The sequence below is a fragment of the Cheilinus undulatus genome, linkage group 24, assembly GCF_018320785.1.
Source record: "Cheilinus undulatus linkage group 24, ASM1832078v1, whole genome shotgun sequence".
In the NCBI taxonomy this organism is placed as follows: domain Eukaryota; kingdom Metazoa; phylum Chordata; class Actinopteri; order Labriformes; family Labridae; genus Cheilinus; species Cheilinus undulatus.
Window position 1 is genome coordinate 7,838,659 of NC_054888.1, and position 13,046 is coordinate 7,851,704.

At 41.1% G+C, this 13,046-nt stretch overlaps 1 protein-coding gene across 1 annotated transcript in view; it reads left to right on the top strand.

Annotated features, from left to right (window-relative positions):
- The first annotated feature begins 1,505 nt into the window (after nucleotides 1–1,505).
- Nucleotides 1,506–13,046, top strand: part of LOC121506051 (transmembrane protein FAM155A-like) — a 67,447-nt gene continuing 55,906 nt past the window's right edge. Inside the window, exon 1 of the mRNA XM_041781549.1 lies at nucleotides 1,506–2,645. Coding sequence (XP_041637483.1) covers nucleotides 1,974–2,645 — 672 coding nt within the window. The 5' untranslated portion in view covers nucleotides 1,506–1,973. The remainder of the gene's footprint in view (nucleotides 2,646–13,046) is intronic.

Genomic DNA, 13,046 nt, shown 5'->3' on the forward strand with positions numbered 1-13,046 from the left:
AACGTTTCATTGTTGCGCCAGCTATGCACATTTGTGAATTACATCATTGTGAAGTATAACATCCTTTTCTTCTCTTTGATTAATGGTAGGCGCTAAAAACCATGAACGAATGACGAAGACCCAGGTAACAGTAGAGAAACAATTCAAACAGAGTACATAAAAGGGCACATGAGAAAGTTAAATACGTAAAAATAGAGGAAATGTTTTTTCAATTTTAAAAGATTTTATTTTTGAAAGGAGTGACAACTCTTTAACCCATTTTGAAGACTTGTGAAAATATAAAAAGTAATGCTTAACGTCATGAAAAAGATTTAAAAGTCAGGTTGTGTGTTTTGAATTTTTAAATTATGACTTTAAATCACATAATTCAGATTTTTTCCATGTCGTTATCTCATGATGTCCTTTTATGCCATTATTTTTCTTTTTTTATTGCAATTTTGACAGTTTTATCAAGTAATAAACTTTTATTTCTAAATTATGACTTTTTACATAGTTTTTTTTTTCTTTTTTCGTTTTTGGTGCCATTGATGTGTGATTCATCCCACAATTTTGTGTTTTTATATCATTATTTTTCTTTTTATCTTGCAAATTTTGATTGTTTTATCAAATAATTTTGACATCCAATTTTTTTCCTCTCATTTTTTCTGATATTTTTGACAGTTTTTCTCTTTTTTTGGGTCATAATTGTGACTCAATAATTCATAATTCTAATGATTTTTGACTGACTGATGATGATTAATGCATGATTTAATGATTGCTTTTTAAAAACGTGCCTTTAACATGTGGTTTATCACCAAATTTTTTTTTTGTCATTATTTTGTTTTTTTAGTCTTTATTTTTACTGTTTTATCTCAGAATTTAACACCAATTTTTTTTTTTACCATATCCTGCTGATTTTAAAACTGTCAACACATAATTTGACTTTTTAAAAATGTTAGTTGACATTTAAATCACATTTTTGCACTTTTTGCACATAATTTCAACCGTCTTTCTCAGAAAAATCTCCTTTTATTCCATAGTTAAATCTTGTCTTGTCCCATTTCAACTATTATTATTATCATTATTATTATTATTATTATTATCATTTCAACTATTAGATAATTTCTACCTTTAGCTTATAATTTTGATCTCTTATTTAAAACTATAGCTTATTTTTAAATAAATTCTTCTCTATTCCATATGTTTTCTTCTTTGCATTTAATTACTATGATTGAAAATGTCAAAATTTTCACTTTTCATGATTATACTATTTTTAGTTTATAATTTCTACGTTTTATTTTTTAATGATGACTTATGTGTTTTATCATGAATGCTTATGGTCTTATTTTTGTTCTTTTATTTAATTTTTTCTAAAGGAAATGAGCCTTCATACTGAAGTCGACTAATAACCTTTATTTTGAATGAACTAACCGGAAATGCAGCTACTATTTCTCGCTAACTTGACGCAGCTTCCTGCAAACACACACCGTCTCTTGGCGAACATGGCGGCAACTTGACAACGGCAGCGAGATGAAGACGGTGAGGGCTTGAAAAAGAAAAAGAGGTCTGTAACAGGCTGCAGGCCCATCCGCCGACACAAAGACAGACTGCTTCGCCATGTTGGAAGAAGATAGCGCCCTTGTCCCTGTACGACCGAGGCCGGGGAAAACGTAAACGCGTCGGTGAGTGTTTCTAAAAACGGGAGTCGAGGCTACGCAGAGGAGCGGAGCGGCGCGGCGGCGGAGGAGCTCAGGGCGGACGGGGAGGACAGCGGCTTCACCGGTCAGCCATGGAGGATGCGGCCCGTGGTCGCCAGCGTCTAATTTGCCACCCGGCCCACGCTCATTTTGATGGGAATTACCGCTGAACGCAAAGGCAAGCCGGGACAACCCACCACCTGACACTTGAGGGGAGGAAAACGCGAAGCGGACCCCCACGTCAATGACTGTTGCGGCAGAGGAGCCCCCACGGTGGAGTCGGCCGGTTCCCAAAATATGACCAGGGGTGCTGGGACGTGTTGGCAGCAAGAAGATGACGACGGCTTCCAAATCTGGCTAGAGCCCCCCCGCGACAACCAAAAGCCATTCACCGACTCAGAGAGGGCGCAGAGATGGCGACTGTCCTTGGCATCCCTCTTGTTCTTAACCATCCTCCTCTCTGATCACCTGTGGTTCTGCGCCGAGGCCCGGACCCGGGTCAAGTTCGCACCCTCCCACCTCCTGTCACCCCAGACCCACTCAGCACACAGCAGCCTCAGAGGAAACCCAGCTATTTTTATAGGAAACTCTACCAAACATTTGTGGCGGCTTGAAACTTGCCACCAGGATAGTTTATCTAAAGACTGCTTTACTCTCGCGAATGCCGACGACTTGTGCGAGGGCCTTTCCGACAAAGAGGGGACGCGGGCTGTAAATATGAGCGATTTGTACCTTTCCTTTTGTAACTCCTACTCTCTGCTGGATTTGTTCTACGGGTCGACAAGTCCGGACAATTTGAACTGCAGCCTCGAATTGCTCACCGATGACACCAACAGATGCAGCGAGTGCGTCCAGGCGTACCAGCGCTACGACCAGCACGCCCAGGAGAAATACGAGGACTTTGAGCTCCTTACTCAGAAATATGAGCCGGGGGCTTATTCAGTGAGGACGTGCATGGAGCAGTGCAAGGTAGGTTGATAAAAAAAAAGGAGAGGAAAGGGGCGGGGGTTGTGGTGGTGCTGGAGTGTTTGGAGGTGGGGGGTGATGTGGTGGCCATCTGTTGATTTGGGCCCGGATAGATGCCAGTTTTTGGTCCTCCTCCTCCTCCTGTCGCCATGGAGACTTGTGACAGATTCAAGGAGACTCCCGGCTTCAGGCCTCATGTTCATTCATCTCCTTATTGTGTTCAGGCCCCATGCTAATGTGCACAGGCCCTATTTTCTTTGACATTGAAGACCCGCCTCGCGCTGTTAAAATCGCTTTAGCTTTTACAGCACGTTTTTAATGAGCAGGAAGGAGGCTGCTGCCATATGCAAACAACTCCAGGAGCCTGTGCTGTGTATGTGCTGTCGCAGTCCGCCAGGTGTTCATCATGGCCGCCCACTTAATATCGAGAGCGTTTCATTAAAGTCAAGAGGTGGTTTCCCTGCCTAATGTGGCGGAAGGCTACATGTGTTTGCTCTTTGGCAGGCCTTCACCTACATACAGGCCTCGTTTCCCCCCTCCCTACTCGTGTCACTGTTTACCCGCTTCTAAACTGAGCAAGGTGGGTCAAAGTAGGCTGTTGTGTGTGTGGGGGGGGAAGGAGAAAGCAGCTTTCAGCACCACAGCAGCGGACAGCTCCACAGCAGCGCGCGGAGCTGTCCGCGGTGCTGAATGGCGCTCCCCGGCTCCATTCACAGAAGCCCTGGCCAATCCCAGATGGCCTCCATTCACCCAACCAGGGGCTGAGACACACGCATAGGCGTCAAAACGCGTATCTAATAAGGCCATCTGCCTCCTTATACAAACTATATGCACTTACGTAGAGCAGCATTCATGTAAATAGGGCCTAGTTTGCAGAGCTAGCTTAAATTTGAAGCCCCATTCTCGTGTATTTATCAAACAGTGATTCACTCTCTTTCATACCCTCTATGCTGTTGAATGTCTCAATGCTAGCATAGCCTTATTTTAAGGAAAAATAATCCCATCATTCATGCTATTGTCGAGCTCATATTGCTACTCTTATCATACACAGGCTCTTATTCTGCTAATAGAGAAGTGTTTATATTCAAGCCACAGATTTGCACTCTTCGTCAAGCACAGCAGAAGCTTGTCAAAGACTATTTTTTTTCCCCAGAAGTTGTTGAACTAGTTTACCAAATGTCTTGTGAAGGGAAACAATAGCCACTTGCTACAACCAGCGGAGAAACAGGCCAATAATTTAACAACAAATCACTTACTTAATACAGCAAGAATACAGCAAGAATACAGCAGATGCAGCTCTTACTATTTGTATGTATTGATTCACAACAGAACAACCATTGCAAGTAAAAAGTTTATTTTATTGGGCAGAAGCTTCCAGCAAAACCAAAACCACTGGTGGACAAGTATCTGCTGCAACCTTATTGAAAAAAATGCATCCTGTTAAAAGGCAGAAACCTTGAGCAGAACCAGAATCATATGTGCAGCATCATGCATGGTGTGATGGGAGAAGATGTCCTTTTGGTGGGCAGAGACCTCAGGCAGAACTGGACCTTTTTATCTGCTGCAGCCTGATAGTAAAAAACATCCTTTTGATGGGCAGAAATCCTGAGCAGTACCTAAATAATTATTTCGGTCCCTTGATACCATCTGTAACACAAAGGCATTGTTTTTTACAGGTAGAAACCTGGAGCAGAACCAGAAGCATCTGCTGCAACTTTATTGGAAAAAGCAACTTTTTAAGAGGCAGAAATCTCAAGCAGAGCCTGTTTCACTAGTGGACAGCCATCTCCTACTACCTGATAGGAAAACATCCTCTTATTGGGCAGAAACCTCAAACAGAATGAGAAGTAGTGGTGGCCAGCCATCTGCTGCAACCTGTTAGGGGAAAACCTTGAGCAGAAACCTCGAGCAGAACCGACGCATTTCTTTAAAGCCATCTAGTGCAATGTTAGCTTAAAAATCAACCATTTTCACAGGCAGGAACCTTGAGCATGAACAGCATCACTAGTGGATAGCCATCTGCTGCAGCCTGATTGAAAAACATCCGTTTGACAGGCAGAAATCCTGAGCAGAACCTAAGTTATTTATGTTTGGTCGCTTGCCACCATCTGTAAGAAAGAAGCAGTGTTTTTCACAGGCAGAAACCTGAAGCATTTGTTGAAAGCCACCTGCTGCATCCTGATAGGAAAAAGCTACCTTTAAAGAGGCAGAAACCTTGAACAGCAACCGAATCATTGGTGGACAGCCATCTGCTGCAACCTGATAGGAAAAACATAATTTAAACAGGCAGAAACCTGGAGCAGAACCACAGTCATCTGCTGCAACTTGATAGGAAAATGCTACCTTTAAAGAGGCAGAAACCTGGAGCAGAACCAGAATCAATGGGTGACAGCTATCTGCCATGACTTGATATACTTCTTAAGAGGCGGAAACCACAAGCAGAACTAGAATTATTCATGATCATCCATCTGCCACAACAACTAGAAAACAACATCCTCTATAGGTAGAAACCCCAAGCAGAACCAGAACCCGTGGTCTACAGCAGTCTGTCACATTCTAATCAGAAAAAAAATCCCTTTAACAGGTAGAAACTTCAAGCAGACCCCAAGCCAATCTGCTGAACCTTGTCTTTTACATGTGGTTAATCTTTGAGCTCAACTAGAATCATTAGTGGACAGCCATCTGCCATGATGTTATAGAAATATAAAACATCAGTTGAAGTGGCAGAAACTTTGAGCAGAACCAGAATCACTGCTCCGCAGTCGTCCGTTGCCACCTTAAAGGAAATAGTCCTTTTCACAAGCAGTCGACAGCCACAGAGGATAATAAGAAGCATCCTTTTGATAGCCAGAAACCTTGAGCAGAACCAGACTTGTTGGTAGGTAGCCGACGTAATAGAAAGAGTGATGGAGAATGAGCCTGAAAGACAGTTGAACAGAGAGAGAATGGAGAGGATAGAAGAGGCAGGTAGAGAGCACAAAATGCCTTTAATACAAACACAAGAAATGCTGAACAAATGCTTTGAAGTAGTTTTTGTTGGCAGCTTTACATCCTGATTCTCTGAACACTTCCTGTGCATCCCAAGGACTTTTCTTGTCTATGGATAAAGCATGATGGCAGCAACCTGCAAGCCTTTCCTCAAGGTTGGTCCCCTGGCAGCTTGAGTAAATAAAAACATTCATACAGGAAATGAAAGGTGGTAGAAATGGCCATGCCAGAGTCTGGCCAAGCCTTACAGTTCCACCATTGAAGCACACTCGCATCCATATCAGTCGAAGCAGCCTTGGCCCTTCTCTTTACATTCTTTTTTCTCTGCTTAACTGAAGCCCAGCACATTCATGTGTTAACAGCTGCCAGTCTCAGGCAGACATTTACCCGTTCTCAGAGCTAACCTCTTGGCACTTGAAGAGAAAACAGTAATTTAGTCAAGCTGCTAATTCCTTTAAGAATGACCCGTCTCTATCACTTCCTTGATTATAGGTTTGCTCTAGTCTTGTATATGTGGTCGGCGGGGGTACAGAGAGTGCAGTGTGACTCAGACAATAATGTCACATTCTTGTTGAGTTAATGGCTACCTGCCTTGGGGAAGCCTGGAAGTGCCGGTTACAAGCCGGCTAAGACGGATTTATGTGTAAATATGGTACGATTACAGCATTCGACGTGGTGGCAAGAGTGAAAACATTAAAACAGGCTGTTTCAACATTCAGGTGTTGGTTTTCCCACAGCTGGAGGAAGATGTGTGACATTTCAAGGGGGGTTGTTTGACATGGAGACTAGCGTTTGTTGTGCAGGAGTGGCTCAGGTTGTCCGCAGGTGGTGCTTTGATTCCCGTGGCCCAAGGTGAAACATCACACGGCGGACGCGGCTCCTCACGATGGGAATCTCCATCATCTGACTGGACGAAAAACCCCCCCTCCATTCATCTTGACAGCGGGGCCGGGCTCGAAACATTTAAACCCTGGGTTGAGGCGCTAAGGTTGACTTGAAAGCAGTGGTTCAGAGCGTGAAACAAAATGTCAAACTCGGGAGTAGCTTCATGGGAGACAATGAAGCAAACTGACTTCTCTGAGAGAAGACTCAGCAAAAAAAAGCTCCTTGTGTCCGCACTGTAATCACTATATCTAATGCAGGGCTTCCTACCTGTTTACCAACAGATTAATGGCATTAATTTCATTTTTGTCATGGTGTAGCTCACATATTTGTCTGCCTTTTCCTCCAAACAGCTACAGTAGCCAAGTAGGATCATCAAATTTATTGTGGTATACAGTAAATGCCCTGTAAAAGAAACAGACAACCCTCCAAGTCTATTTTATAGCCTTTAAAGGCCTATATGATTATTTTTATGCTGGTTAAATCACCTCCTTAAATCTGTTGAATAGGGTTCTCTGATTTGTTTTTTAAACTTTGTTATAATACTAGAAAAAGTTAAACAATTTAGTTTTTATAGGAACAAAAATAAAACCAATTTTACAAAGTATTTTTGTTCCAACTATCAAAACTTGCAAGTAAGCTCCAACACATTAAGTTGCACAAATATATTGACAGTGTTTGGTACCAAAGTGTTACCAACATATTTCTGCAGTAAAGACAGTCTCTTAGAGTTTTCTTGCAATTTCAGATGGTCGTTCCTCTCCTAAACACCTGTACTCTGAAATAGATGTCATTTTTCTAAAAGGTCCAACCAGTGCTGGACTGGAAAAAAATCTTGCCCTGGCATTTCTTGGTGCAAACTGGCTCTTTACCCCATGTCAAATATGACATAACTAAACCGTACTTTCTTTTAAGATTTACCAAATTATTGAAATAATCTGTCAAAAAGTGGAGAAGTAAATGCCATGCAAATAAAATGATGTGTATTCAATCTGAGTCCCTCCTTTAAAAAAGTGACAATATCCTTACCCAAGCAAAATTCAATAAAAGTTAGCATTTATAAGAAAATAAATAAATAAAACATACTGGACCCAAAGTGTCTTGTCCCACCGGGCAAATGTCTGATGTGTCAGATTACCAGTCTAGCCCTGGTTCCAACTCTTTGAAATGCCAGAGGGCTCTAGATCAAACCAAGGACAAAAGATGATTGTAGAGATGGGTTGTTGAACTCCAGCCATCTCCATAAACCCTTGCTTTCACATATAAATATAGCAAGATGAGGGAGAAAAGCTGTTAAAAGTGGCCTTCCTTGTTAGCCTTTTATGAAGCCTTCTGGAATAATTTTAACCTTGCAAGGCGGATGGATTTGCCCGTTTCCAACAATAAATGTCAGAGCTCCTGAATACACACCGTCCAACATATGAAGACCCTGAGCAGAGGCGTTCATCTACAATACATCAACATAGCCAAGAATAGGTGAAAAAGGTAGACTCAACTAATCTTTTTTCACAGAAAATAAAAACAAGACTTGTTCCTGAGGTAAAATTCCAGTGAAACACTCAGCGTCTTAACAACACACTAAATATACTCTTGAAAAGCCAAGTTTTCCTCAAGTAAAATCTAGGGATGTGCGCGGTTAATTGGTTAAATTTGTGTTGCAATTAGACAACGGAAGATTTACAAGTGGGTTTAACTAATAACCATCTTTTCTTTTTTTTTATAAACACGGGCTTAAAATAATGGTGTAAAGCTCTTTTAAAGTGGTCAGTGATTGGCAGCAACATTGATTTTGATGGTTTTTCTTTTTTTTTTCTTTTTTTTTTGCAGTGTCAGATTTAAAAGAAACCTCACACTTCCTAAAATCAGCTGTAAAAATAATATATATCATTTTTTTCTATTCAAACAAGTCAGCCTATTAGAACAATTTCAGCCTGAAATATACATATCAAATATTAACTATATTTTTGGGATTTAACCCTTTAAAGGCTAGTATATTTACAGAACTCCACAGATTTTTGTATCAACAAAAAAAGATCCATAAAATACATTTCAAAAGTTATTTGATTATCATGTCAGTAGCTTTCAGAAAATGGTAAAAGTAAAAAATAAAAAAGGCTTTTTCAAGGGTTTTCAACGGGACATTTTTGGTCCTTAGGAACAAATGTATTGTTTTTTGTTTATCTTAGCCATTTTAAGCCAATTTAAGGGAGTGAGACTACAATTCTAAATGATTTTTAAAATGAATATCCTCTGGCAAAGCTGCTATATTCATTCAAAACAGCCAAAATAGCCTGAAAAAAAATGAATGGCACATCATTCCCCTAGGCTCTCTTATAGGTCAGTGTAGGCTTTTCAGGGCAAATCTCTAAATTTTGTACCCTTAATCAACCAAAAACTTGAACTTTAAAACACATGGTGACAAAAATTTTGACAGCTGGTACTTTGAATATTCCTCATGGTGAAAATAGTAAAACAGTTCCTGACAATGTTTTCTCTTGCCTCTCTTAGTAGTTTTAAGCAGGCATGCTGCAAAGGGGCAAGGTTTTATTTCATAAAGGTCTACACCCAATCACCAATCAGAGATAATCGGTTCAGACTTTAATAACGTTTGGCATATTGGTGGCCAATCAAGTAGGCTGAATTACACCCAAGCTAACCTTATGAAAAGGATGACTTCTCTAGCTTGATGCTAATGCTAACGACTGTTTCTCACTAGCACTATTTGCTGAAGTGGCTTCTTTCTCTTGCTAGCTTATCTCTTTTTCTAAGGGCAGAAATGTCGCCAGTGCTTGGCAAACTTTTCCTCTGTCTCATAGTCACATCTCACTAACTGCCATTTGGTTTGTTTGCATTTGTGACTTTTGCAGAACGCCCTTTCGATCGGTCAACTTCAAACTTTCTGTCAGGAGGCGGTCAGGCGTTCAAAATGCAGCCTTGATTGTTCGTCAGTATGGCTCACTACATGGACTGTTTTCAGGGCCGATGGGTCCCTAGGACTGCATCACCCAGCCCATGTAAACAGAACCTGTACTTTGTTGGGGTTCCCCACCAGAAATGATGACTTTGATGGCTCTTCATTTTTGATCTTTCACAGCAGAAAACATCAGCGTTCCCAGCTGACATTATCACAGCATGGAACATCTCCAAACACAACGCTGAAACTTGACAAGAATTATAAATCAGAAGCACAGGGTTGTGCGACATTGTCCCATGACTAACATCTCTAAAATTATCCACTTCCTGTGATTCTTCTGTCTTTTTCTTTGACCCTCTATGACCTCTACCGTGAGGATGACGACTGCCAACCCTGCGTCTTCTCTTTGCTGTGATGCAAAATCATTTCAAAACACAATCACTGATGAGTCTGTGCACAAATCTGTCTCCTCCCCCCACCCTCCAGGTCCAATTGAATGTCTAATCTTAGCTGGTGTTGTGTGCGAGTGGAAAGGAGGACAGCGTCCACAGCGTGCTCCCTCTTTAGATCCTTGTCGACCGCACACATCTGCATTGATCTGAGCTCTTTTTGAGCTGGAGGGACGGGTGGCAGCAATACCAAGAGGTTGATCCCTATTGATTTGCGCCGAGCCCCTTCGCGTTCACTCGTCCTTCATTTGATAGTGGGCAGCTCCTCCGAAAACCGAAATAGGGCAGCGACCGAGCTCGGTGAAGACATCACGTTTCAATCTGGACCTGTTTGATTGTGGCGTCAGACTCAGGAATGTTTATGTTTTTAGATGCAATTTAGGAAGACAAGTTGCACTCTCTCTCTTCATCTGTTATCTTGGTTTCCTACAATAATGACAGTTATGCAATCCTGCAGTAAATGAAGTGTAACCACGAGGATATCGGCTGTCAGATGGGGGGCCTGAAACAGAATCTAAACACAGATGGAGCCTCGTGAGAGAAATGCGTTTTAGGGTTTGGAAGAGGCTTGAGCTCCTCATTTGGAACAACAAATCTGTCTTTCAACAAAATCCCACCATAATGTTCACAATGTGTAACAAGTTCATCTGCTTTCAAACCCAGGATGAAGTCTGTCATCAGCGTAATTGAGACAGGAACATCACAACAATTATAAGATGGAGGAGAAGTGGTAGAAACACACATAAAACCAGGAGAAATTAGTTTTAAGACTTGCTGTGTGATACCCCCGTTAGCACTGGCTGTTTAGATTCTTCCTCCTAGCTTCTTTGGGCCAGAATTAGCATCAGAGCTATCGCTTTTCCAAAGACATAAGGAGAAGTCAGGTAGCACTGTCATCACAGTAAAGAGATTAGATTCTTTTTTTCAGTAGGAAGGAAACATTTTCACTCAAAAATGGCTTTAAATTTTTTTGGTACCTTAGGTTTGTTGTATAACAGAAGACTGTTATTCCCACCTGATCAAATTTCATAGATAAACCATCAAAGTATATAAACTTGAGCTTCATTATCACAACATTCATCATTCTCTGTATGTATTTGTTAAAACTCTTCCAGACTGGCTTAGTCTTAAAGGACATGGGTTATTAAAGGTTAAATAACTTTTGGACCATATATTAGGGTCGTTTAATTTGTTTTTCCTCTTTAAGCTAGCCGTTGTGCCATCCCACTGACGCTGTCCATGCCTTTGTAGCCCTTACAGCAGTGTCTTAACCAAGCCTGGGACTCGGGTGGCTTTTCAGGGACCTTAAAGATTACATCTATACCGGTAGATCCAATAATCAACATCTTTGATCAGATTTTTAGCTTGATGCTGACGAACGGCTGCCAACCAGTGGCAGGCTGTTCTGTCATGAAATCATGTTGTGTCAAACTACGCATGCTTAGACGGCCTGAATAGAACATAATAGGAAGAAAGATGGATTGAAAGCCTGTTATGTGGCCCTCTGTGTATTGTAATTTAAAATTAAGCAGTAAAACTCACAATAGTTAACAAGCAAAACAACTTTAAGTGTCACAGGGACTGTACATTGCTATTCTATTGTTGAGCCGTGTTCTGAGTTTACTAAAATAATGTGCCAGTTTTCCTCCGCACAGTCAGTCCAGGAAGTTTACACCATATCGGATCAGTACTCTGTATTAGCCGATACCCATCACTCTGGTTCTGGGGAAGGAAAAAATGGTACTGGAACATCTTTAGTTTATATGACATGTTTAAGTTGCTAAGTTTCTGCTGAGTACACTTAATTTCCTGATATGGCTCCTTCAAATAAAAGGCTTTTATCAACGTGAGAAGAGGGGACTTTAATTGAATTTATGAATTTGGCTGAAACTGAACGCATCTATCTTGGGACACTTTGCTGAACTTTAGCATTGCATTGGGAGTAGCGCACTGTTTGAAAGAGAGAGAGAGACAGCCACAGCCTGGATCTTTTAACCATGTTGGACTAAAGACAAGCTATTAGTGTTAACGTCACTCATACTAGTGCCAAAAGTAGAGTGAATTCCATATGAAATGTGTGTATTAACTCACCAAATATGTTGGAATAAGGCTGCTGTAAACATGTGAAAACTCTGAGATCTATGTGTGACTGAATTATGGATTTAGACTGTTAGAAAGTTGTTCAGCTCCTCCCTGGCTTGGCTTAATTTTAGCAGGGCAAATATAGTCCCCCACCATGTCACCAGTCCTTTTGTAGAATTACCCCGCCCCCTTAATGCTACAACGATATAAAAACAAAGAGCCGTTCATTTCAATACAGTCTGTTGTTAGCTGATGTCACTACTTTTATTGAAAGATAACAGCCAGCTACATGCTGCGTTTTTGTTCACTGAGAGATAAATTTCCCAAATCTATCATCTACGGTGGCCTACGGGTCATCAGAAGCATCAAAAAAGGGATATTTGTGCCAGAAAACAGTAAATTTAATCCCCAACTTCTGCCAGGGAGCTGCGCTCTGATCAGAGTTTGCTGTAAGGTGAGGGGGCAGGCTAATTTTTGGAGTGCTTGTCTATGTTTCACTTGAACCAGATGCAGCAGAAGCAAACATCTTACCTGCTGAAGGTGTGTTTGAATCTAGATTTCACTTGTTTTTAGTCCTGGATGATTAAAAGCAGACTGTGGCTTTGTCTCACTCAAAGCAGCAACGGTTCAATAATTCATGTTGGTCAGCGCTGCAGTGTTAAAGTTTAGCAAAGTGTCCATTGATAGACACATTCTATTCCTGCCAAGGCTGTCACAATAAAAGCCTCCAATGTGAATCATTATGGACTTTTGTTTTGAAGAGCAAGATCAGGAAAAGGAGTGTTATGAGCAGCAACAAAGATGTCTTGTAATTATGAGACTTAACTTTACATAACTCAGAAAATGTGATAATTTCTCATGAGTGGGCGTGGCTCATTCAATTGACACGCCCACTGCATCCCAGAGCACATCTTACTCCCTTTGACGCCCAGGACTTCGATGCTTAATTTTATAAACTTAGAGATGTTTTTCTTGTCTGAAATTTGGCCTGGTGGTTCATAACACAGTGTTTTGAAGAAAATTTAGTCAAAATGTGGCAATGAGGTAAAATGAGGATTCATAGAAACTAAATTGACAAAAAAATTGGAA